We start from the raw sequence: 23847 nt of genomic DNA, 5'->3' as shown, positions 1-23847 counted from the left end.
GTCATCTGCCATCTGCTTGGAAATTGGCCAACATTACCGCTTTACACAAAAAATGTGCAAAAACAGATCCTTGCAGCTGCAGACCAATCAGCTTGCTTCCAATTATCAGCAAAGTCATGGAATCCATCATTGCTTCGGATATCAAATCCTTCCTCTTCTCCAATGGCTTGATCTTTGGTCAACAATTTGGATTCAGACCAGGTCACTCTACTCTGAGCATGCTGCTTCTGCTGTCTCAACAATGGATGGAGGTCCGCAATGTCAAACAGGAAATCAGAGCTGACTCCCTTGACATATCTTGTGCCTTCGATACGGTCTGGCACCCCGCTCTGCTCACCAAACTCTCCTCCGATGGTATCCATGGAAATCTCCACGCATGCTTTGCGGACTTCCTCTCTGGTCGTCGTCAACGTGTAGCACTGAATGGGTTTCTCTCATCTCCCCTTCCTGTTCAGGCTGGAGGCAGTGTTCTGGGCCCTGTGCTTTTTCTCATCTTCATCAATGATCTCTGATGATGTGACATCGACTCTCTTGAAAATCCTCTCTATCTCTTTGCTGATGACTCCACTCTCTGCCGCTCCATTTCTCATCCCTCAGTTCGGCAGCCTGCAGCCTCCTTACTCTCTGCAGACTTGGACAAAATCACAGACTGGTCAAACAAGTGGAACATGTCTTTCAATCCTGACAAATCTCACACTCTTACTATGTTTCTCCGAAAAGACTGACTGGACAACCCTCCTCTCTACTTTCTCAACAATCCTCTCCAAGAAGTTCTGTCACTCAAGCTTTTGAGTCTCACTATCTGCCATGATCTTTCCTGGGAAAACCACATTTCCAAGCTGGCCTCCAAAGCCAGTCACCGATTGGGCATTCTCCATTTCTTGGCACATTGTGAAGTCCTTCCTTGGCACACCTGAGCTCCTCAACACATACAAGGCTTTCATCCGCAGCTCAATGGAATATTGTTCTCCCCTCTGGGTCGGTGCTCCTGCATCACACCAAGCTCATCTTCATGCTGTTGAAACCAAAGCTTTCAGAATCATTGGAATCTCCCACGATGAAGCTAACTCCGAGGGCCTTTCACTCACTCACCGCAGGCAGGTAGGTGGTCTTTCTGTCTTCTACCGACTCCTATCCGGCCTCGCTGTCCCAGCTCTCTCTGTGCTGTGTACCCCAAATATACCTACAGGTCGCACAAGATCTGCCAGCAACCCTCTTCTGGTGAAATTGCCAAAATCAAGACTCTCTGCTCACCTTCACTCTTTCATTCCTCTTTTCTCCCGCCTCCGGAACAAACTCCCTCACCCTCTTCAATTCCACTCCCCCCTCCAGGTCTTTAAAACAGCTGTTCACCACTATCTCCTATCTTCCCCCATCCAAAACCTTGATCTCTTCTACCCCCGTTACTTCAAATCCTGGAAGTTCTAGCAGTGTCCATGTGTTTTATACCTCTCCCACCCCTCCCCCCTCCCCTCCGCGTTCCCATGCCTCCTCCGCCCAAGCCCACTCCCTCCCACAGATTTTCTGATGTCCCTGTTCTCTGCTGTTGTGTTTGTGTGCTTCCCTCTCCCTCTCCCCATCTTGTCTCCTGCTCTTTTTATTGTATGTTTTGTGTGTCCGTTTGCTCTTTTTGTGACGTTAGCTCCGACACGAGCCTCGATCTTTTATACCAAAAGAAACACAAAAAAAAAATTGTGATTTATTGACTCGGCGTATCTAAGGGTTACATGATCTAAATTTATGATGTCATCACCCACGTAGTTTGGCGGCCATATTGCATCAAATAAAAAACCCGTCAAAAACAGAGGAGTTGGCCCTCACCAATTTGATTGTGCGTGCTAAGTGAATGAATGAATACCATCGACTTTTTATTGTTTTGAAGGGGGTCAGATATTTATCATATTGTCACGCAACCGCGATTAACACCACAGTTGCGGATGGCCAATTGCGAGGCTTTAAGTCCCGAGGCGAGAACTCAATAGCGGATTCCAAATCAAACACTTAAACTAAAGTTAAACGCGCGGAATGGCGGGACGGGACACAGCAAAGCTCCGCCGCCTTATCTATTAAAATCCAACAGGAAACTGCGTTTAGATATATATAGAAAATAATACAAGGATTTATTCATGAAAAGTAGACAGTGAAAAAGCACGCGCCGGTAATACTAATAACTCTAATAAGCCTAAATTGGGATCCCACACACAACAGATATCAAACACGATACGAGGGAGATGAATACGAAAACAACGTCTTGTCATGTAAAGTGTAAACGCGGAGCTCGGGCTTATCTGGCTCCTTTCGTCTTCAGTGTAACATGGACCCGCGGCCCTCTCCGTCCGCCACCAGGCCTTGTCGGTTCAACGGCACACCCACACCACGAGCTCCCTTGCTCCAAAGGTCCAACGCAGGGCTGCACAAAGCAAACGAACTCCACTTGACCAGGGACAGGAAGGACTCTCCAAACTCTGGATCGCACCGGGACCCTCTCAAGCCGTGAACTCCTTTGAACTCCACTCGACTCGACTCTCTGCGGGAGTGCTGGCAGCCAACTGCCAAGTGCCAACTGCTCAAAAATGGCGTCCGACCGTCGATAATATCTCTGGCCGATAACGTCACATTGGCGCACTCCTCAGCCAATAAAAGCCTCCCAACTCGGCGGCTCGCCCAGGTCACGCCCTCTGCGGCATCACTCCACTCTCCCGTCCCCGACCCCGCGGTCCTTGTGTTATAACACGTGCCAGGCGAGGTTTGTAGGCCTTGGAGGTGTAAACGGTGGCGGCCAATTGTGGCGGTGTTTTTGGCCTGGTTTCCTGTCCGTTTGTTCCGAAGTCATTGTCAGGGAAAGGAATTATTTAATGTTGCGCGAAGGACCTAACTAATGTTTATGTGGTTTGCAGTGCCATAATGGACAAAGGTTTGACTACTAGGTGAGACTCACAGGGGCGTTACCTTTAATCCCTCACTACTTAACACTCGAATCTCCAGGTAGATCCACAATCTACAGACAACATCTACAACAGCTTGACCACCGCCGCACCTGCTCCCCCTCCAACCACCTGCCCCCCCTTGTCCTGCCATCCCCTGTCTCGGTTCTCCCCAATCTCCCCTACTGACCTCTCTGAACTCCTCATAGGAATGAAAACTGCCACCTGCACTCTTGACCCCATCCCCTCCAGCTTTGTCAAGGCCTCCCTCCCTGCTCTCTCTCCACTTATCATTGCAACAATAAACTCCTCCCTGTCTACAGGCATCGTCCCACCTTCCCTCAAAATTGCTGCTGTTACCCCCATTCTAAAAAAACCTGGTCTAAACCCTGACACCCTAAACAACTTCAGACCCATCTCCAACCTACCCTTTCTGTCAAAAGTTTTGGAACGCGCTGTAGCCACTCAACTCAAACATCATCTCTCTGCCAATAACCTGTATGAAACATTCCAATCCGGATTCCGCTCCAACCACAGTACTGAAACTGCTCTCCTCAAAATCACCAACGACCTTCTCCTCTCCTCTGACGCTGGCAACCTCAACATTCTCGTCCTCCTCGACCTCAGCGCTGCCTTTGACACCATCGATCACACCATCCTCCTCACCCGACTTGAATCCACCTTTAACGTTACCGGCACTGCCCTCTCTTGGATTAAATCATACCTCTCTGACAGACGCCAGTTCATCTCCATCAATAACTGCAAATCCCCCACTGCTCCCCTCCCCCAAGGTGTCCCCCAAGGTTCAGTTCTTGGCCCCCTCCTCTTCATCCTTTACCTGTCCCCCCTCGGTCACTTGATCCGCCGTCATGGTCTCCAATTCCACTGCTTTGCCGATGACATCCAGCTTTTCATCTCCACCAAGTCCGTCTCCACCGACACCCACTCTATCCTGACAAACTGCATCACTGAAATAAAATCCTGGCTTCAAATCAACTTCCTCAAGCTTAACTGTGATAAATCTGAAATAATCATCATTGGCCCAAAAACGCTCACAAAATCCACCCATAACTTTGCCCTCAACATCGACGGTATCCCAGTATCCACCTCCCCTCACATCCGGAATCTTGGCGTCATCTTTGACCAAACCCTTTCCTTCGACAAATACACTAAACAGATCACAAAGTCAGCCTTCTTTCACCTGAAAAACATTGCCCGTCTCCGCTCATCCCTCTCCTCCACGGCTGCAGAAACCCTCATCCACGCCTTCATCACCTCCCGTCTGGACTACTGCAATAGCCTCCTCTATGGTTCACCCTCAAAAATCACCAATAAACTCCAATACATTCAGAACTCCGCTGCCCGTCTACTCACCCATTCCCGGACCCGTGACCACATCACCCCCGTCCTTTACAAGCTTCACTGGCTCCCCATCCCCCAGAGAATCCAGTACAAAATCCTCCTCTTGACATACAAAGCCCTCCATAACCTGGCCCCATCCTACCTGGCTGACCTCCTCTCCAGACACACTCCCACCCGCAACCTCCGCTCTGCTGGTACCAACCTCCTGACCCCCTCCATCCGGACCAAATTCAGATCCTGGGGGGACAGGGCCTTCTCCATCGCTGCTCCCACCCTCTGGAACTCACTACCTCACACCATCAGAGACTCCTCCTCACTCACCACATTCAAACCATCACTAAAGACCCACCTGTTCAACACTGCATTCAACATTCAACCCACAGCATTTAACCCCTGACTATCTCTTATCCTTCTCCTTCTCCCTCCTTTTGCTTTAAATATTTCCCTATTGATTCTTGTCTTTTTGCAATTGTTGTTTTCATGTATTGCTATGCATTATGTTTTCCACTCTGTCAAAGCGCCTTTGGGCTTCTGGAAAAGCGCTATACAAAATAAATGAATTATTATTATTATTATTATTATTACAATCATACATCTTACCCCGACAAACGCCTAAACATCAAGAACTTATTACATGTAGAGTCCCTGTCACGACAGTCGAATACCTACCTATACAGATCTACCTAGCTCTAGATGTTGCTCTACCAAATTCATAACACAGCCCTCCCCCTGGAACCGTAGCTCCTGCAAGGTTCACCGCAGGCGCTACCATTCCAGCCTTAACACTTACTGTCACATACTTAATTAACCTATGAAATAAATCAGGAAGGGCTGTGGGAAGTGAGTCGGACTACCTACCTACACTTCCTTAACATGCTAAACCCCTTAACCATCATGCAAGTATGTACATTTTCTTCATTGTTCCTGCGGAGGGAGGAACAAACAACACACCAAAACTCCTACCTTATCCACAAACTTAACCATCTTACAAAAACTCAAAACTCTAGCCCTTGTACATACCCCGGTCTACAGACCGCGTCCCCCGGTGGATGCCACAAGACACAACCTTACCTGCGGGGCCATTCCAATGCACCCCCTCAATTTCCACGGGCCCTGTCCAGATGTTGCAGGTGAGTGACATGGCTCGGTGGATTTCGCCCACATTCATGCAACACAGACCCCTTAACCGCTCATCCTCATTCCAAAAATCATCAAGGCATTTCAAAAGTCAACAAAGCACTTATTTCAATACACCCCCCTGCAGGACCATGGCATTGATGTCATTCGCGTGTGTGTGCATTCCTCAACTAGGCAGCGGGGAGGTACCACACAAAAAGATGGTGGGGGCGCATCAGGCTGTGGTGCCCGCAGTCCCAAAAACAAGTCAACCGACTTACAAGTTCATTGCCCCCCCCCCCCCCCCCTTTACCTCTTGGCCCCGTGACAGCCCAACAGCCCCTTTCCGCCGTTACCTCGCCGGTGAGGGTCTCCACACACACCAGGCTCCTTGCCTCCTGCTTCCGCGCAGCAACACGGGTCACCGGGGAACTTCCTCACCCCACGGCGCCCAACCAGACCCTCCACCAACGAGCTCCAATTTCCAGTTACCACCGGCTGCCAGGGGTAATTGCCGCAGAGGGGGGCCCGCAGGCATCGCTCCGCAGAGCTTGCTCTGTACCTGCGGGGACACACACCTTCCCCACCCACAAGACCCCAAAACACACTTCCTCCCCCACTGCCATTCAATTCTCCACACAACTCAGCACAATTCATAGATGATGGTAGTACAAAAGGCGTTTCAAAGTTTGCCATGACCTGCTACATGTGAAATCCCATTCACAGTTCAAATCATTGAATCATTACACATTTCCATTTTCAAAACGCATTTCAAAACTCAATAATCACCACTCGCTCATATTTTTCCAACCTCACGACCACATCAAAACACATAACCACAACACAAAAACATACGCCACCCACAAGACACTGTGTGGCCCCCATTCCATCCCCTCACCGGCCATGTCATCACTCTCACCTGCCTCCTAACTCCAAATTACATGTCCCCAATCTCCAAAGCAAGTCCTGAAGCCTGGGACAGTACTCCTTAAAACACTCACCTCAAGTGCAGGTAGTTACAGGTTGGTCAGGTCCAAAGTGCAATCCACCCATACAATTCCCAAAATTTCACATTGGGCCTACCAAATACTTCCAAATTTCTCTTTTGTCCCCACTACACTGGCAGGTATGTGGATCCACATCCAACGGTGATCATCGCTACACAACTACCTGTGGCCACGACAGCTCTGCACCTCTACCGTGCAAGGGTCACCGGGACAAGGTGAGCAGTCAAAACGCCAACATGGCCCACGAGTGTCCATAAGGGTGCGACCCACCATCCATCCTTCGGCCCCCTTGCGAGGAACACAGCTGCACCAGCCCCAGCTGGCCAATGTGGTGAGCACTTGCTGCCACAACACACAGTACCGCACACACAACCTCGGCCCTGGGGGGCACGGTCGCAGTGCGTGGCATCCCCACAGCCACGTCCCCTGCACCTCCCCATCATCCCCCAGTCCGACTACAGAACTGCAGCCCCCCCAGTGCTCACCCACACTTGACCACACCAAGGTCCAGTCAACAGCCATGCTCCACCAGGAGACCCACCCAGAAGACATGGTCCACACACCTCGGACATGCACAGCACCACGTTGACCCTCAGGCTACACAACTACATCCCCATAACCCCACGTCCCAAATATCAGCACAGTTGCCCCCGCAACCAGTTGAAGCTGTGTCCTGCTACCTTATTAATTTTTTTCACAGCCTCCAACACTTTGGTCTACACACCTGGATCAATAATGGCGTCACTGTACAGTGTCCACCATGACATTTCAAAATCCACCCTTAAATTTCCATCTAACCCACAGATTACCCTTGCCAAACATTTTTCACATTTCACTAACCTCACCAAAGAAAGATGCTTTGCCATACACATGCCAGCCGAGCATGGCCCATATGCTTGGCTCGTTCTAGTTTCCCGCACACTCTATTGCTATTGGCCCAGGCCGAGGTGGTGGTCCTCTGTCTGGCGCCTGTGGACCTACTGGGGGCCCCCTCCTTTCTGGGCTGCGAAGCCTGTCAGGAGGTGGGGGCCCATAGGGTTGCCGACAATTCCTCTGACTGTGCCCTCTTCTCCCACATCTAAAACAAGTCCCCAAGAACGGACCCCTCTAGTAGCCAGGCGGAGCACCCCTTTCTCCCGGCCCAGCCCGATAAAAATCAGGCCGTCCCGATGGCCAACCTGGACCAAACTGTCGTGACTCGCTCCCTGCAAATTTTCCCCCGGTCAAATTTGTCAGCTGGCGGCTGATTCCCCTTAACATTCGCCCTATGTCATCCTCTGGCTTTTCCTGATCCCGCACTTCGGCCTGCCGTACCGTCACAGGTGCCCTCTCCGATGCGCGGTTCGACCTTCTCAAAAAGGTCAGTCTCGCCACGCATTCCGCTGCCCGGTGCACCGTGGGTGGGTCCTGTAACTCCACCAACGTCTGGACCTCGGGATCAGGGAGAGCCGCCATAAATTTTTCTATCGCCAGCTTGTCCCACGCCTGTGCTGGTAGGTCCCTGTATGCTATCCTCACAGATTGGTATATATCCTGGGCCAGCTCCTGCAACGTCTCGTTAGGCTTTTGCCTGCGATGCAGCAACTGTGCCCTGACCAGGTCGCACCTTGCGCCTGTCCCATACCTGTTATTCAAGGCCTCACAGATGGCCTTGCTGGTCAATATTCCCTCTGGGACTATGTTTAACACGTCTGCGGCTGACCCCCGCAGTGTCGCCACCAGATTCCCCATGCGCTCCCGCTCTCCCCAACCATTGAGCTGAGACACGCACTCAAATTGTGTCAGGAAAGCCTCGAGGCTCCCTGATCCGTCAAAATGTACGAGGGGGATTGTTTTTCCAGAGACTCTATTCCCTGATTCCTCTCTGTCCAAATCCAGTCCGGGGCCAAATCACCCCCCCCCCCCACCCCAACTGGGTATTCCGTTTCGGAGCCTCTGGTGTCCAAATGTGGCTCGTGGTGAGGGTCTCCTGGGTCACCTTAATCTGATCCTGAAGATGTTTAACCGACCTACTCACCTCTTCCCTCAGGCTCTCTTGAACCCGACCAACCTCCTCCTTGATGGTATTGTCCCAGGTCTCCAGTCGCTCCTGCATAAAATCACTCACCCTTTCATTATCCATTTGTGGCCCCCACGGGCCTTTCTCAATTAACCCTTGCTCCTGCTCTTTTATGCGGGTTTCCAACCCTCTCACCTCCTCGGCCAATTTGCCCCCCTGTCGGTTGAGCAGTCCCCATTCCTCACTCTGCTGTAGCATTCTGGCATCCACCCGGCCCCGATAGCCTTCCAGGTCCCCATTTGCTTTATCAATTCGACCCTCCAACGCTTCCCCCTTTCGGACAGCCTGGGTCACGCCCTCCTCTATTTTTGACATTAATTCTGTCCGTATCGATTCACTTGCCACCCCTATGGCTTTTTCCATCTCCCCCCCCCCCCCTAGTTTCTACTTTATCCTCCAATTCCCCCAGTCTGCCCGTAATTTGGTTTTTTACACTCCCTTCGATGCCATCAATTCGTTTCCCCAGCTGTTGTGCCATTTCCCCAATTTTTCCTTCCAATTTTTCATTCCTCTCTTTCATTTGTTCATTCATTCGTTCATTCACTTTTCCCGCCAATCCCTCAATTTTGCTGTCCATCCCTTCGATCTGTTCTTTCAAACCCTCCTTTAATCTATCCATTTGCCCCTCCATGTTATTGGTTTGGGCATTAATTTTGTTCTCCAATTGCTCGTTCTGAGCATTCATTTCCCCTTTTAATCCATTAATTTGGTCACTCATATCCTTCATTCCTTCCCTCCATTCATTCCCCTGGGAATCCATTTTGTTTTTCATTTCTCCCATCTACTTACTCATTCCCTCCATTTTATTTTCCAACCCACTTTTCATTTGTCCCATCTCATTACTCATTTTATTTTCCAGCCCATCAATTTTGTCATTCAATTCCCGACTGGCACACTCACTATCGGCCCTCTGAGCATTTATTAAATTTACTATGGTCTGGAGATCTATCGGGGCCGTCCCAGCGGCGGGGGAGGTTCCAACGCTATCCTCCATTTCCCCCATTTCCGGCTCACTCCCGACGCTGACGGAAGCCTCGCTGCGTACCTCCATCTCGTCAATCTCCGACATCCGCCTTCCGGAAGATTGTTTCGCGCACGGGACGGGACACAGCAAAGCTCCGCCGCCTTATCTATTAAAATCCAACAGGAAACTGCGTTCAGATATATATAGAAAATAATACAAGGATTTATTCATGAAAAGTAGACAGTGAAAAAGCACGCGCCGGTAATACTAATAACTCTAATAAGCCTAAATTGGGATCCCACACACAACAGATATCAAACACGATACGAGGGAGATGAAAACGAAAATAACGTCTCGTCATGTAAAGTGTAAACGCGGAACTCGGGCTTATCTGGCTCCTTTCGTCTTCAGTGTAACACGGCCCCGCGGCCCTCTCCGTCCGCCTCCGAGCGCCACCAGGCCTCGTCGGTTCAACGGCACACCCACACCATGAGCTCCCTTGCTCCAAAGGTCCAACGCAGGGCTGCACAAAGCAAACGAACTCCACTTGACCAGGGACAGGAAGGACTCTCCAAACTCTGGATCGCACCGGGACCCTCTCAAGCCGTGAACTCCTTTGAACTCCACTCGACTCGACTCTCTGCGGGAGTGCTGGCAGCCAACTGCCAAGTGCTCAAAAATGGCGTCCGACCGTCGATAATATCTCTGGCCGATAACGTCACATTGGCGCACTCCTCAGCCAATAAAAGCCTCCCAACTCGCCGGCTCGCCCAGGTCACACCCTCTGCGGCATCACTCCACTCTCCCGTCCCCGACCCCGCGGTCCTTGTGTTATAACACGTGCCAGGCGAGGTTTGTAGGCCTTGGAGGTGTAAACGGTGGCGGCCAATTGTGGCGGTGTTTTTGGCCTGGTTTCCTGTCCGTTTGTTCCGAAGTCATCGTCAGGGAAAGGAATTATTTAATGTTGCGCTAAGGACCTAACTAATGTTTATGTGGTTTGCAGTGCCATAATGGACAAAGGTTTGACTACTAGGTGAGACTCACAGGGGCGTTACCTTTAATCCCTCACTACTTAACACTCGAATCTCCAGGTAGATCCACAATCATACATCTTACCCCGACAAACGCCTAAATATCAAGAACTTATTACATGTAGAGTCCCTGTCACGACAGTCGAATACCTACCTATACAGATCTACCTAGCTCTAGATGTTGCTCTACCAAATTCATAACAATATTTTTACATCAGAGAATGGTGAATTATATAATTACTGGTTTGTGTTCAGAATATATTAGCACACGACAATGAAATCAACATTAATGTTTTGCAGGTGACATATTTAAACCACCTTTCCTGCATGTGACAAATATGATGTTTGAATATCATTCACCTTTCTGCTCTTCCCTCCTGCTTTGCCTGGTGCATGCTTCAGGGTTTCCCCAATCTCCGACTCTATATCGGCTGTTTTCACCTTTGGATTATTTCTAATGCATGCTCCTAAAAGAAAAGAATGTAACATGAATATTATATTTATAACAATGTGTATTTGATCAACAAATCCAAATTGAATGCAGGGAACAAAACTAAAATTAAATATTTGCTGATGAACTATGGTGCTATAACACATTGTAATACGAAGTGTACATTGTACCTCACACCTCAACTCATGAACCTTAATTGTTTGCTCCCATCCACAGGCAATAAACAATGGAAGGTTCTCAGATTTCTGTCACACTAAAAAGTAGAACGGCACTCGGTAGAGGGACAAGAGGGACCAGGCTGACAGTTTACGTTTTGTATTCACTGAAAGGCCGGAACTGGATCCAGAGCTGAACTTAAATCGAATCGGCTTGTTCTTGGCACCTTTCCAAGTCATCCATCAAGTTTTGTCCGAATTCGTCCACAACTTTGAGATATCATATTATATATAGCTTTTGACACTATCACTGAACTGTGAAGAATCACTTTAAAAATTCTCGTATTCGGATCCAGATCCGGATCTTCACCGAAACCGAACACCCAAACTGTCCACCAAATTTCGGCCAAATCCCTCAAAACTTTGAGATATCCTGCGCATAGACAGATAAACAGACAGACAGCCAAACAAATATTGAGGTGAAAACATAACCTCCATCCAACTTTGGTGGTAGAGGTAATAATTTGTTGTTCAACTTACCGATGACCAATCTCATTAAGGGAAGGTGCTCAAACTTATTTTTCCCTTTTCTCCCTTTTAAACTGTAACTGGACCAAAGTTCATTTGTTCCGATTTGGCGTAGCATCCGGCGCACACTTGCCCCAAGGTCTGCACCACCCAAAGAGGCAAGATATGCAATCTGAAGAAGAAAAATACGAAATGTCACCATGGGTTACAAGTTTGATGACTAACCTTGGCTACCAATTGTGTCAACTTACCAAATTTAGAGTTTAATAGCTCAGAAAAAGGTGTCCCACACAAATTGTGGCACTCACTGTTTCCATGGAAATGTGTAACAAAGTATTTACATCAATATGTGATGCATACATACCAAATGCTTTTTAAAAGTCTTCTCTTTGGAGATCCTATCGCACAAAGCAATCAGCTGCTGTTCTGTGTTAACAGGCTCTGCAAGGATATCCTCAACCTCATTCAGGTGGTCTTGTTGTGTGACCAACATCCGTAGCATTGATGTCTGCTCAATCTGATTGTCCAATATTTTGTTGAGTTTCATTAACACTCTCACCTGAAAATCTGTCACAATAATACATTTGAAACAGTTAGAAGTCTTAAAATAGCACAACAGAATGCAGAAATAATTTAGATGCGACATCAAGCCAAGGGTATGAAATTGTGAGATTAACAAGCACTCCCTGCAATAACATTAGACCAAAAAGAAAAATAACATTCTCCTTTTTACTTTTGAAACTTCAAAAACAAATTGGCAGTACAATAAGCTTGTCAAATGATATTATGTTTAAAATGCATGTTTATATATACATATATATACATATATACTATATATATATATATATATATATATATATATATATATATATATATATATATATATATATATATATATATATATATGTATATATATATATATATATATATATATATATATATATATATATATATATATATATATATATATATATATTGTTACAGACGCGGTTGTGGATGTTAGTTTACCGAGCGGTTTGGTATGACCACGTCTGCACAAGTTACCCGATTATACTCGAACGTTGCCGAGTCGCGCTACGCTAGGTCAATGAAGGAAAAGACACACGGCTGGATTAAAATGACACGACACCAAGGGTTCAGTTCTCAAGACCTCCGGAGGAGGTTATATTAAGGCGGAAGGTTAGATTACAACTACAAGAGGGACATCATAGAAAGACAGGCACTTAGACACACTTATATTAACCCCAACAGACGACAGATAAACGGGACAAGGCTGACTCACACGGGGATTGATGGCAAGGAAAGGCGGGTAGCGATGGCTCCAGGTGCACCTGGGCTCAGGGCAGAATCGACCCGGTTCGGTCCGGTCCAAAGATGCGGGGAGGTATCGTCGCGCTGGGGGTGGCGGTGGCTTCCTCTGCTCTCCGTAGTTCAGGCGCATCTGACCTCACATCCGGTAAGTCGCCGCGTATATCCGGCGGGGAGTGACACGCCCTCGGCTCGTTAGCTCCGCCCCAGATGGAATCGGCTCGTTGCTTCTCATTGGGTGCGTGCGGGGGGGTTACCGGCTCCGCCCTTGACGAGGGGCTGACAGGGAGCCCCTTCGTGGTAACCCCGTGGAGCGCATGGTCATGGCGGCTAACCGAGCCGGTGTGAGGACGCACACTCCCCCCGCGCGCCGTTGTTGTAGTTGTTGTTGTAGCTGTAGTTGTTGTTGTTGTTTGGGGAAGAAGATGGGAGGAGGTATGGGAAGGTCCTAAACTCACTACTGGTGCCATATAATCACATTCTGGTGCAACGAAGAGTCAGAATTAATGGAAACGAGTCCTTAACTGACATAGACTAAGAATAACTAGCAAGATGTCCGAAAGTTGTCTACGTGAGATGCGGTGGACCTGGGCACGACATTTAATGGGGGAAAAAGGGGAAGGTCGGTTCTACAGAGTGTTATTTACAGGCAATGGGACTAGGGAATGGGGGTTTGGGGATAGTTGGGGAGTATTGGGGAAATAGGGGAGTATTTACAAGCGGATATTGAGGCCAAGTCCCATATCCGCAACATTGCACCCTTCTCTACCCTCGGGGCGTCCCGACCCGATAAATTTTTACCTATTTTAGTGTGGCACTCAGATGTAGTTCCCTCTACTATTAACTCTACCCTGAGTGCGACAGTTTTACAGATATTCACAAATGAGTAAATATGTCCCCCTGCGACGTTGCACCCTTCTCCTCTCAGAAACACACCCACAGGATAACCGAATCCGGAAAGAATTCGCAAACTAAACATACAGCCGGTAGGGAGCATTATTTACACGACTACGCTGCTATTTACACTACGATCCAGGACCTGTTTTTGGAGGAACACATGCAGATGTTATGCATAGAGAGAGCACGCATGCCAGCATCGATACACCAACCCACGAGTGCTCTGTGGCCTTACGGCCTTTAATAATGTGCAGAGCACCCCTTCCCAGCACCAAAAGCACCACCCCATCACACAGTCAGCACCATCCGGTGCACCAATAAAGTGTTTATGAATCACCGGTGGTGTCACAGCCGGCCGATGTTCTGCCGCTGGTCTTGCCTTCGTGTGGTGCACTTGGTGTTCTCGCCTCTTTCAAAAAAATAAAGAAAGGCGCCAACCGCGTCCATTTCTGTATTGTGGCCGTCAGGGGCCAACTATAAGTGGTTCACCTGTATGGCATAGGTGTCACGTTGACCCATAGGTCCATCCACGGGTGGTGCTTGGCCGCAAAAGAGCTGCGGTCCATTGTGGGTGGCCACAAACATTGCGGTCCATATGGTGTATCGATCCAAGCAGCAAGCAGCGAAAGTGCAGGCCCACAACTGCGGAGCCAGCACCTCTCTCTCCTCTCTCTCTGCCCCAAAGCCAGATCCTCGGAGGTGGGAGACAAAAGAAGCAGACAAGTGAGTAAGGTGGTAAGGGCGCAAAAGTGCACGCAATACAAGATGATGCACACTGGGGGCACATGGGAACCAGGTGAGACAGGTACGTTCCTATCGTACGCCCCCCCCCCCCCCACCAGGTAACCTACATGGCCCCTCCCTTACCCCTTACTGTATCCACAAAACACAACACTACCCATAAACATCTACTTTACAAATCAACAAACATCCCTACTGTCTTCCCCGTTCCTCCCATATACCAAATTCGTCTTCTCTCCCTCCTAACCAATCAAATTTGCCATTTTCAACTCTCATCAAAATTTGCCATCTCCAACTGCACATCAAAATTTGCCATTACCAATTCATCATCAGTCCCTCCTAGGGAGGGAGAGATGGAATCACCCCAATGTCTCATCCACGTCGTGATGCGTCTCACAAATCCAACAGCAGTCCTTATTTCCTGCACCACAAACAAAGAAAACACAGGTGTGGAGTCATCATCATCACCACAGGTAAGTGGCTGCGTATGGTGCGACAGGCTCATCAATCCTAACTATTTCCTAAATGACTTTAACAACTTTACACTACCCGGGGTCTTTCTCCGGCCAAACCATTGGCCCTCTTACACTATGGGTTCTAAAAACCAATTCCCATTGGCCAAACTGTGGTGCTTTTCAATTTGGGGTCTCACTCCCCCGATTCATCTCCCGGTGCCCTCGCACAATTTCTGGGCTGTGGCGTGTACCTCTCCCAGCGGGTCTACCCACCTGCACACCTCCACCACTGCAGTTGCCTCCGAGCTTACCTGCTCCTTACCCTAACCTAACTACCTGGGGAAGGCCCTCTGGCGCTCTCCCCACTCGGTGCCCTCTCTGGCACTGGGCTGCCCGATCCACACCCGGGATCCTCAGGCACCCACTCACAACTACCGGCTCCCAGAGCCCACCTGCGGCCTCACCTGGCCGACATCCTCACAGTGGTGGAGTGCCCAACCAACTACACACACTAACAGGCTACACGCCCAGCCATTTCCACAACACTAATGCACCCATCCACAACACCATTCTGCAACCGCACCACAAATGCCAATATCCAACCACAATTTACCTGTACCCTCTACCTAACACTTACACTACCCGCCCCGGGTATCCGTGATGGGGGTCCACTCTTCCCCCATTCACACCTTCGCACCATGCACACCACTCCGTACCACTTACTCCAACTCTCTCCACACACCTGTACTTGCACACCTGTGCTCTCACACCTGGTGCCACCTGCACCCTTCTCTCCCCAAGCGCATTCGCGCTGATCCACAACACTCATTACTCACACACTGCTCCACACACCTGTCCAGTTGCACACCTGTGCAATCACACCTGTTCAATTCTCACACACACGGCATCATCTCAGCTAACTACTCCCTTCTGAAACTTGCGCTTCCCAGTCGTCCCTTTAAACTATTGCGCTCCCACGTCATTATCATCCACACTAAACTACCTGCGTCCCCACTACAGGTATCAGTCACTAACTAACCTTAACGTCACCTAATGTCATCTTCTAGAGCCCTATCAATTTAACCTAACCCACCCGGGCTAGTTTTCACTGCCATACACCCCATAAGCTATTGCTCCTTTGCCCCACCATGGGAAGGGTGGCAGGGATGCCCCCCCTTACCCACCGGGCCCATCGCTCACTACCAATTTTGCACATCAAATTTCCACCAATCAAAAATTTGCCAATCCTACTCATCATCTGCCAATCACTACTGCCAATCATCAAATTTTGTTTTTCTCTAATTTTGGGTCCAAAACACTAACCTCATCACCCAGTCGACTCACTAATACCTCTCGGTGCGCCAATTCCTGTCCAAAGCCCGGCTTCGTAAAGCCAAGCCATGAATGCGGGTTGTTCTGTGCCAGCGGCTGGATGCGTCCCGCATTCGGTGCAGGGAAGGAGGTTTACCCGGGCCGAGATCCCACGCACCATCTCGGCACGGAGCCATCCCATGGCTCGATCTCGACCTGCCGGAATGCCTCAACAAAAAGTGGTCGCCATGACGACCCTTTCTATCGGGCTGCCCGCTCCGCCTAGTGGAGCACGGACGCGGCCGTTCAAAGCGAGGCCCAGCACGCACCGAGGGCCCGATTCGGCTATAAGTCGTTCTAAACTCTACCCCGTCTAACGTCGATGCTTCACCTGGACGCTTACACCCCGCAGCCCGTTCCTTGCTCACACATCCAGCCGTGCCCATGCTCCTCGTACCTTTCCTTACACACCCAGGTACACCCATTCCACTCACAGCCTTGGTCACACACCTGACCACCGAACACTTTGGCACACATTCGTTGCTCGCACACCTCACCAATACACCGCTTCGCGCCCCTTCCTCGGTCACCTCCTCTGTGACAATCACAGGTGTGCCCTCATTCGCACACCCAACTACGTGCCTCTCACGAACACCCGGGTCTATCTCGACCCCCAAGCTTATTAAATCCCCTGGCGCATCATACGCACGACCATATTGGTCACCACTTACACCGGGTCCTCTTCCTCTTCGCTTCTCCTCCATCACCTGCGAATCCCTCATCCGGTTAATGAGCACATCATCACGATCCAAACACAGACTTTGGACCAATTCTTTTATCTCCTCTTTTATCTCTTTCTTATGCCCTCTCCGTCGCTTCTTAATTTCGCTCACCCCTTCTTCCACTTCTTCTAATTTCTGCTTCACCTCTTTTATCCCCCGGTACGTCTCCTCAAGCTCGTCCTCCAAGGCTACCTTGACCGTTTCCATGTGCGTCCTCACCTGCCGGTCCTTCGTCTCCATTACCTCTATCACCTCGTCCAGCCTCGTTGTCAGTCCCTCACGTACCATCTGACATTCCCTCCTCGTCGCTACCAAGTCATCTTTTAGTTCTTTCTGTGTCGCTTTTAAACCTCCTAATACCGCAGCGTTCCTTTGAACCTGCTCCACTAACTCCGTCTGTCCCACCGTCAGCTGCTCCACCTCCTGCGTCAGGTCCTCTATGCCCCCTTGTAACTTTACAGTCCCCTTTCTCACCTCCTTCTCCATGTGCTCCTTACAGTGCCTCACCTCCTCGCGCACTCCTCCGACCTCCTCACTCACACCTCTTCTGATCTCCTCTCCCATCACTTGCATCTCCTGCCCAGATGCCACCCTCATCTGCTCCATTTCCTCCCTGTGAGCATCCAGTTTGGTTTCTACCCCCATTCTGACCCCTCTATCTGCTGCTCCATTTGTTTAACTTCCCTTTCCGCTTGGTCCCTCATGTCCCTCAATTTGCCTTCCATACTGTTTTCTAACCCTATTAACCCATTCCTCACCTCTTTTATCCCGTTGTCTAACCCCTCAAAATTATTGTCTAACTTCCCAAATTTCTTGTCTAACTCCTCAAAATTATTGTCTAACTTCCCAAATTTCTTGTCTAACTCCTCAAAATTAGTCTAACTTCCCAAATTTCTTGTCTAACTCCTCAAAATTATTGTCTAACTTCCCAAATTTCTTGTCTAACTCCTTAAAATTATTGTCTAACCCCTCACTGGTACCCCTCGCTTCGTCCCTCATTACCCCCATTTGGTTTCCCATTACCCCCAATTGCTCACTCTGAGCATCCATCCGGTTCCCCATTACCCCCATTTGGTTTCCCAACCGCTCACTATCAGCCCTCATTCCCACCATTTGTTCCATAAGGGCCCTCATTTGCAGGAGGAAAAGGTTCGAATCCACCAGGGGCGCTGCCACGGTCGCGGGCGCGGTGACCAGCGAGGCGCCATTTTGTGCGTCTGCTACCCTCGCTGCTTCGCTCTCCTCGCGTCCCTCAATTTGGTCCTGGACCGACCCTGCCTCACTCTCCACTACCGGACCCCAGCCGACTTGGTCTGCCATAGCGCGACTTTCAAAATTCGGGTTTTTATTTCCGTATAACAAAATCAAATTTCGCCGTTATAATTTCGTCGAGCGCAGTAAACGCGCTCCGGATCGATTCTACCTCCTCAAAGTTTGGGCCTAACAAATTTAGTCCCGGGTCCGAATTCCACTCCTCGACACCAATTGTTACTGTACTAACACAATTGGTGTCCAAAATTTGGGCTAAATAAATTTAGTCCCAGGTTCGAATCCCAACTCCTGACAACAATTGTTACAGACGCGGTTGTGGATGTTAGTTTACCGAGCGGTTTGGTATGACCACGTCTGCACAAGTTACCCGATTATACTCGAACGTTGCCGAGTCGCGCTACGCTAGGTCAATGAAGGAAAAGACACACGGCTGGATTAAAATGACACGACACCAAGGGTTCAGTTCTCAAGACCTCCGGAGGAGGTTATATTAAGGCGGAAGGTTAGATTACAACTACAAGAGGGACATCATAGAAAGACAGGCACTTAGACACACTTATATTAACCCCAACAGACGACAGATAAACGGGACAAGGCTGACTCACACGGGGATTGATGGCAAGGAAAGGCGGGTAGCGATGGCTCCAGGTGCACCTGGGCTCAGGGCAGAATCGACCCGGTTCGGTCCGGTCCAAAGATGCGGGGAGGTATCGTCGCGCTGGGGGTGGCGGTGGCTTCCTCTGCTCTCCGTAGTTCAGGCGCATCTGACCTCACATCCGGTAAGTCGCCGCGTATATCCGGCGGGGAGTGACACGCCCTCGGCTCGTTAGCTCCGCCCCAGATGGAATCGGCTCGTTGCTTCTCATTGGGTGCGTGCGGGGGGGTTACCGGCTCCGCCCTTGACGAGGGGCTGACAGGGAGCCCCTTCGTGGTAACCCCGTGGAGCGCATGGTCATGGCGGCTAACCGAGCCGGTGTGAGGACGCACACTCCCCCCGCGCGCCGTTGTTGTAGTTGTTGTTGTAGCTGTAGTTGTTGTTGTTGTTGTTGTTTGGGGAAGAAGATGGGAGGAGGTATGGGAAGGTCCTAAACTCACTACTGGTGCCATATAATCACATTCTGGTGCAACGAAGAGTCAGAATTAATGGAAACGAGTCCTTAACTGACATAGACTAAGAATAACTAGCAAGATGTCCGAAAGTTGTCTACGTGAGATGCGGTGGACCTGGGCACGACATTTAATGGGGGAAAAAGGGGAAGGTCGGTTCTACAGAGTGTTATTTACAGGCAATGGGACTAGGGAATGGGGGATTGGGGATAGTTGGGGAGTATTGGGGAAATAGGGGAGTATTTACAAGCGGATATTGAGGCCAAGTCCCATATCCGCAACAATATATATATATATATATATATATATATATATATATATATATATATATAAATATATATAAATATATATATAAATATATATATAAATATATATATATATATATATATATATATAAATATATATATATATATATATATATATATATATATATATATATATATATATATATATATATATATAAATAAATATATATATATATATATATATATATAAATAAATATTATATATATATATATATATATATATATATATATATATATATATATATATATATATATATATATATATATACAGTGGTACCTCGGCTTACGAGTTTAATCCGTTCCGTGACGGAGCTCGTAAGCCAAATCGCTCGTAAGTCAAAGCAAATTTTCCCATTCAAATGCATTGAAATGCTATTAATCCGTTCCAGCCTCAAAAAAAAAACACCAATTTTTTTTGTTAGGTGCTTTTAAATAACAAAAATGTACTTTATAAATAACAAATAATGTATAAACAAGCACGACCTCGTATATACTGTACATAATACAAGAGAATGTAAAGAAATAAACTGGTTTTATTAAGCAGAGGAGAAGAGCATGCCAGGTGAGGTGTGCGTGTTGTCGACTTGGCGAGGCAGTACGATCGTACTCCTTCTACGATATGTACGATTTTGAAGCAGAAGGAGTCCATAAAGGCTATAACGCCAGCCAAGGGCGTTACGATTATTTCAAAGCTCCGGACCTCTATCCATGAAGATATGGAGAAGTTGTTGTTTGTGTAGTTGAAGGAGAAGCAGCTCGCAGGAGATACCGTGACCGAGAGCATCATGTGTTTGAAAAGATTGAAACTCGGATATCGAGCACGGACCACGAGGTGTTTTTACTTTTTTCTTAATCTCGGTTTCAGTGAACTTTTGCTCTGTGCTCACGTGTACTGTACCTGTACCTGTAATGGTACGTCAGAGGATGGCACCTGTTGTCATCATATTAAGTGCAAGATGTTCTGCATCGTAAGTTGGTACACCGTGGTCTTTCGGCGGTGTTTAAGCCGGCCGTCTTGGCTTCTGTCACCATTGGCATTGAGTCTTTCGATGTAGGTAGGTCGTTGTGTGCCGGTGCCTTGGCCGAATTCCTTCATTGCTGCATTGTTAGCTCACCTGGTTTTTTATACCACATCTTTGGTTATCGGACCAGCGAATGACGTCATCTCCAAAGTATGGCTTATTCTCACTTGTCTTGGACGATCTTCTACTTCTAGCCTTCCACCGTGCATTTGGTGTCCACTGTACTAACTGTACAGTGCCTGGTAAAATTGATGTAATGGGTTTTTGACCGTCAACGCCATGAACCGTCATGAACCGTCATGAACCGTCAACGCCATGAACCGCTAACACTCAAAAGCCCATTTATCGCGCCTTATAAAGCAAAACGCAAACCGAAAGCCATGCCTCTCAAGCGAGGCGTGCTTCCGTGGTCACGTGATCCACAGGTGTAGCTCATTATACCCGCACGCGCGACACGCTTTGGCGGTCACGTGACCAGCCACTCTGGAGGCGGGGATCCCCGCCGATGATGTCACCGGCTGGAGCAAGGAGATTCCTCGCTCATGTATTTCGACGATTGCGTGTTTTATATCCAAGCAGAGATGCTTTCACGGCAAGATAACCGCGTGACCGGAACCGGAAGCCACAACCGGAAAATTCAAAAAAATAAATTTTTTGAGCTCGTACATCGGATCTCGACTCGTATCCCAAAGCAACAAACCGCCCGAGCGACGGCTCGTATCCCGAAAAACTCGTACGTTGGGGCACTCGTAAGCCGAGGTACCACTGTATATATATATATATATATATATATATATATATATATATATATATATATATATATATATATATATATGTATGTATGTGTATATATATTGTTGCAGAGATGAGGACTGTATTTTTTTGATTGTGTGCTGTATTATTATTATTATTGTTTATTCTGCGCCCCCCTACCTCCGGAGCTGTGTAAAGGTGAAAGGGCATCCCATAATTAGTCCACAAGCATACACATCAGCCAAATAATAGAATACCCCTGTTGATAGTTATCTCTTATTCTGTGTTTTAGAGTAAGGCTGTGTCTCCCATTAATTGAAGTACTCCATTGCACCAGTGAAAGAGAATAGATCCCCTTTCCTTCCATCCCCAAAATCTCCATTTCCTTTTACACCCCCTTCCGTCATTGCCGGGCCTCGATTGCCGAATTACCTCCCCTCCAATAACCGCCATTGAACATGTGCTCGAATCGGAGAAGAAAGGCGTGCCCGCCCGTCGTCATCAAGGGCGGAGCCAGAGGGTCGCGCGACCAACCAGGGCCGAGGTGAGCACCCCGATGGGCGTGTCCAAAAGGCCGGCGGCTTAATCGCCAGAGGCGCTATAAAAGGCGCGCACGCAAGAAGCAAGTGAGTTGGTCGTGGAGAGAGTCGTGAGGAGTCAGTCAGTGGAGTCGGTGGTCAGTTGGTTGCGTTGGTTGCGGTGAGGAGTCGGTGGTAAAGAGTGAGTGGACCAAGAACGAGTTGAGGGTTTGGACCAGACGAGTCGGACAAGGCCTGGCAAAGCACGCGACGTCCACAGCAGCCACAACAGCAGCGTGGGGGCCTGAACGGCGGTTTGGAGCAGGGCCGTAAAGGAACGGCGGCTGCTAAACGCGCCGGTGGAGCTGCAGGACCCCCTTGGACCTCCCTCTCCCTCCAGCCATCCACCTCCTGCCTTTCCACCCTTCTTGTGTACGTGAGTTTGTTCTGTTTGTTCTGTCCTGGGTTAATTAAGCTTGTGTAGGTAAGCTAAAGATTTCACTGTGTCACCTGCGTCTTATGTGCTTGTAAATAAACGTGACTGCTTTCTTTTTGCTTATGTGTGTAAATAGTCAATAAATTCAGTCGTATTTCCAAACCTTTCTTTGCCTTCGTTTTCCTCTTTGCATTCGTCGTTTTAGTCTTTTCCCTCATTGAGCAGCTGCGGTGCGATCCGGCCAACGCTTGGGTTCTAATCGGGGAGTAACTGTTCGGACGCGGTAATACCAACCGCTCGGTAAAATAACATCTAAAACCGCGTCTGTAACAATATATATATATATATATATATATATATATATATATATATATATATATATATATATATATATATCTACATATATATCTACATATATATATATATTGTTACGGAACCCGACATCGGCCTATGGTTCCCCTTTGAGGGGGGATTAGTCCCCTCGCTTGTCACTGACCGACGTGGTCCCTGAAGCTGCACCGCGACCTCCGGAAAGGCCGGTGAGCAGCTTCGTTCGTGACCGCGGATAAGATGTTAATTTGCCGAGCGGATGGCAGCCGCGGCCTGAACCGTTAACAAAGACTAACCCGATTCCTTAACATTGGCCAAATCGTGCCGCAGGTATTCAATGGGGAAAAGACAAAGACGACGGATGTGAAGAAGAAGAAGACAAGAGGTAGGAAATACGAATATGATTTATTATTACTATTTACAACCAAAAGAAACCAAGGAGAAGGAAGGATAATAAAATAAAGGCAGAAAGAGGGACGGACCAGAAGGACACAGTGAAACTTAGCTTACCTATTACAGTCTTACTTAGAAACCCAAGGACAAGACAAAAGACAGACTACGATCACACTTACACGACTGGGGAATGGAGGCAGGAATGACTGGAAGGAGGAATGGGAAGGTTTAGCTGGGGCAGATGGTTCGGGCTTGATCCCGCACGGACGTCGGGCTGGACCTCGACGGTCACCGATGCCGCCGATCCTGGTTCCCGCGGGGTAACGGGTCGAAGCTGCCTGGTGGAGCCCACGCTGCCTGGTGGAGTCAACGCTGCTTGTGGAGCCAAAGCTGCTGGTGGAGCCAAAACTGCTGGTGGAGCCACAACTGCTTCTCTGGCTCACCTCAGGACGCGTCTCCCTTCTCTCTCCGAGGGCTCGTCTCGACTCATCTGCCGTCTCTGGCGCAACTCTCGGTGGGGGCTGATGCAACGGGTTTCATAACCCCGCCCTCTTGAGCCATACCCACTCATTCTTGGTTGGTCGTAGGGGCTTCTTGGCTCCACCTCTTGATGACGATGG

At 48.7% G+C, this 23847-nt stretch overlaps 1 protein-coding gene across 2 annotated transcripts in view; it reads right to left on the bottom strand.

Annotated features, from left to right (window-relative positions):
- The window catches only part of LOC137418432 (uncharacterized), a 56486-nt gene that overhangs the window by 2888 nt on the left and 29751 nt on the right, over window positions 1-23847 (bottom strand). For both annotated transcript variants that reach the window (XM_078778166.1, XM_078778167.1), the window contains exons 6-8: window positions 11962-12164; window positions 11610-11769; window positions 10824-10930 (exon numbers count right to left, since the gene is read on the bottom strand). In XM_078778166.1, the coding sequence (XP_078634292.1) occupies window positions 10824-10930; window positions 11610-11769; window positions 11962-12164 (470 nt within the window). The remainder of the gene's footprint in view (window positions 1-10823; window positions 10931-11609; window positions 11770-11961; window positions 12165-23847) is intronic.

This window comes from Myxine glutinosa, chromosome 5, assembly GCF_964187855.1.
Source record: "Myxine glutinosa chromosome 5, kmMyxGlut1.1, whole genome shotgun sequence".
In the NCBI taxonomy this organism is placed as follows: domain Eukaryota; kingdom Metazoa; phylum Chordata; class Myxini; order Myxiniformes; family Myxinidae; genus Myxine; species Myxine glutinosa.
The sequence above is the reverse complement of the archived record's forward strand: the minus strand, read 5'-3'. Positions and strand labels throughout refer to the sequence as shown.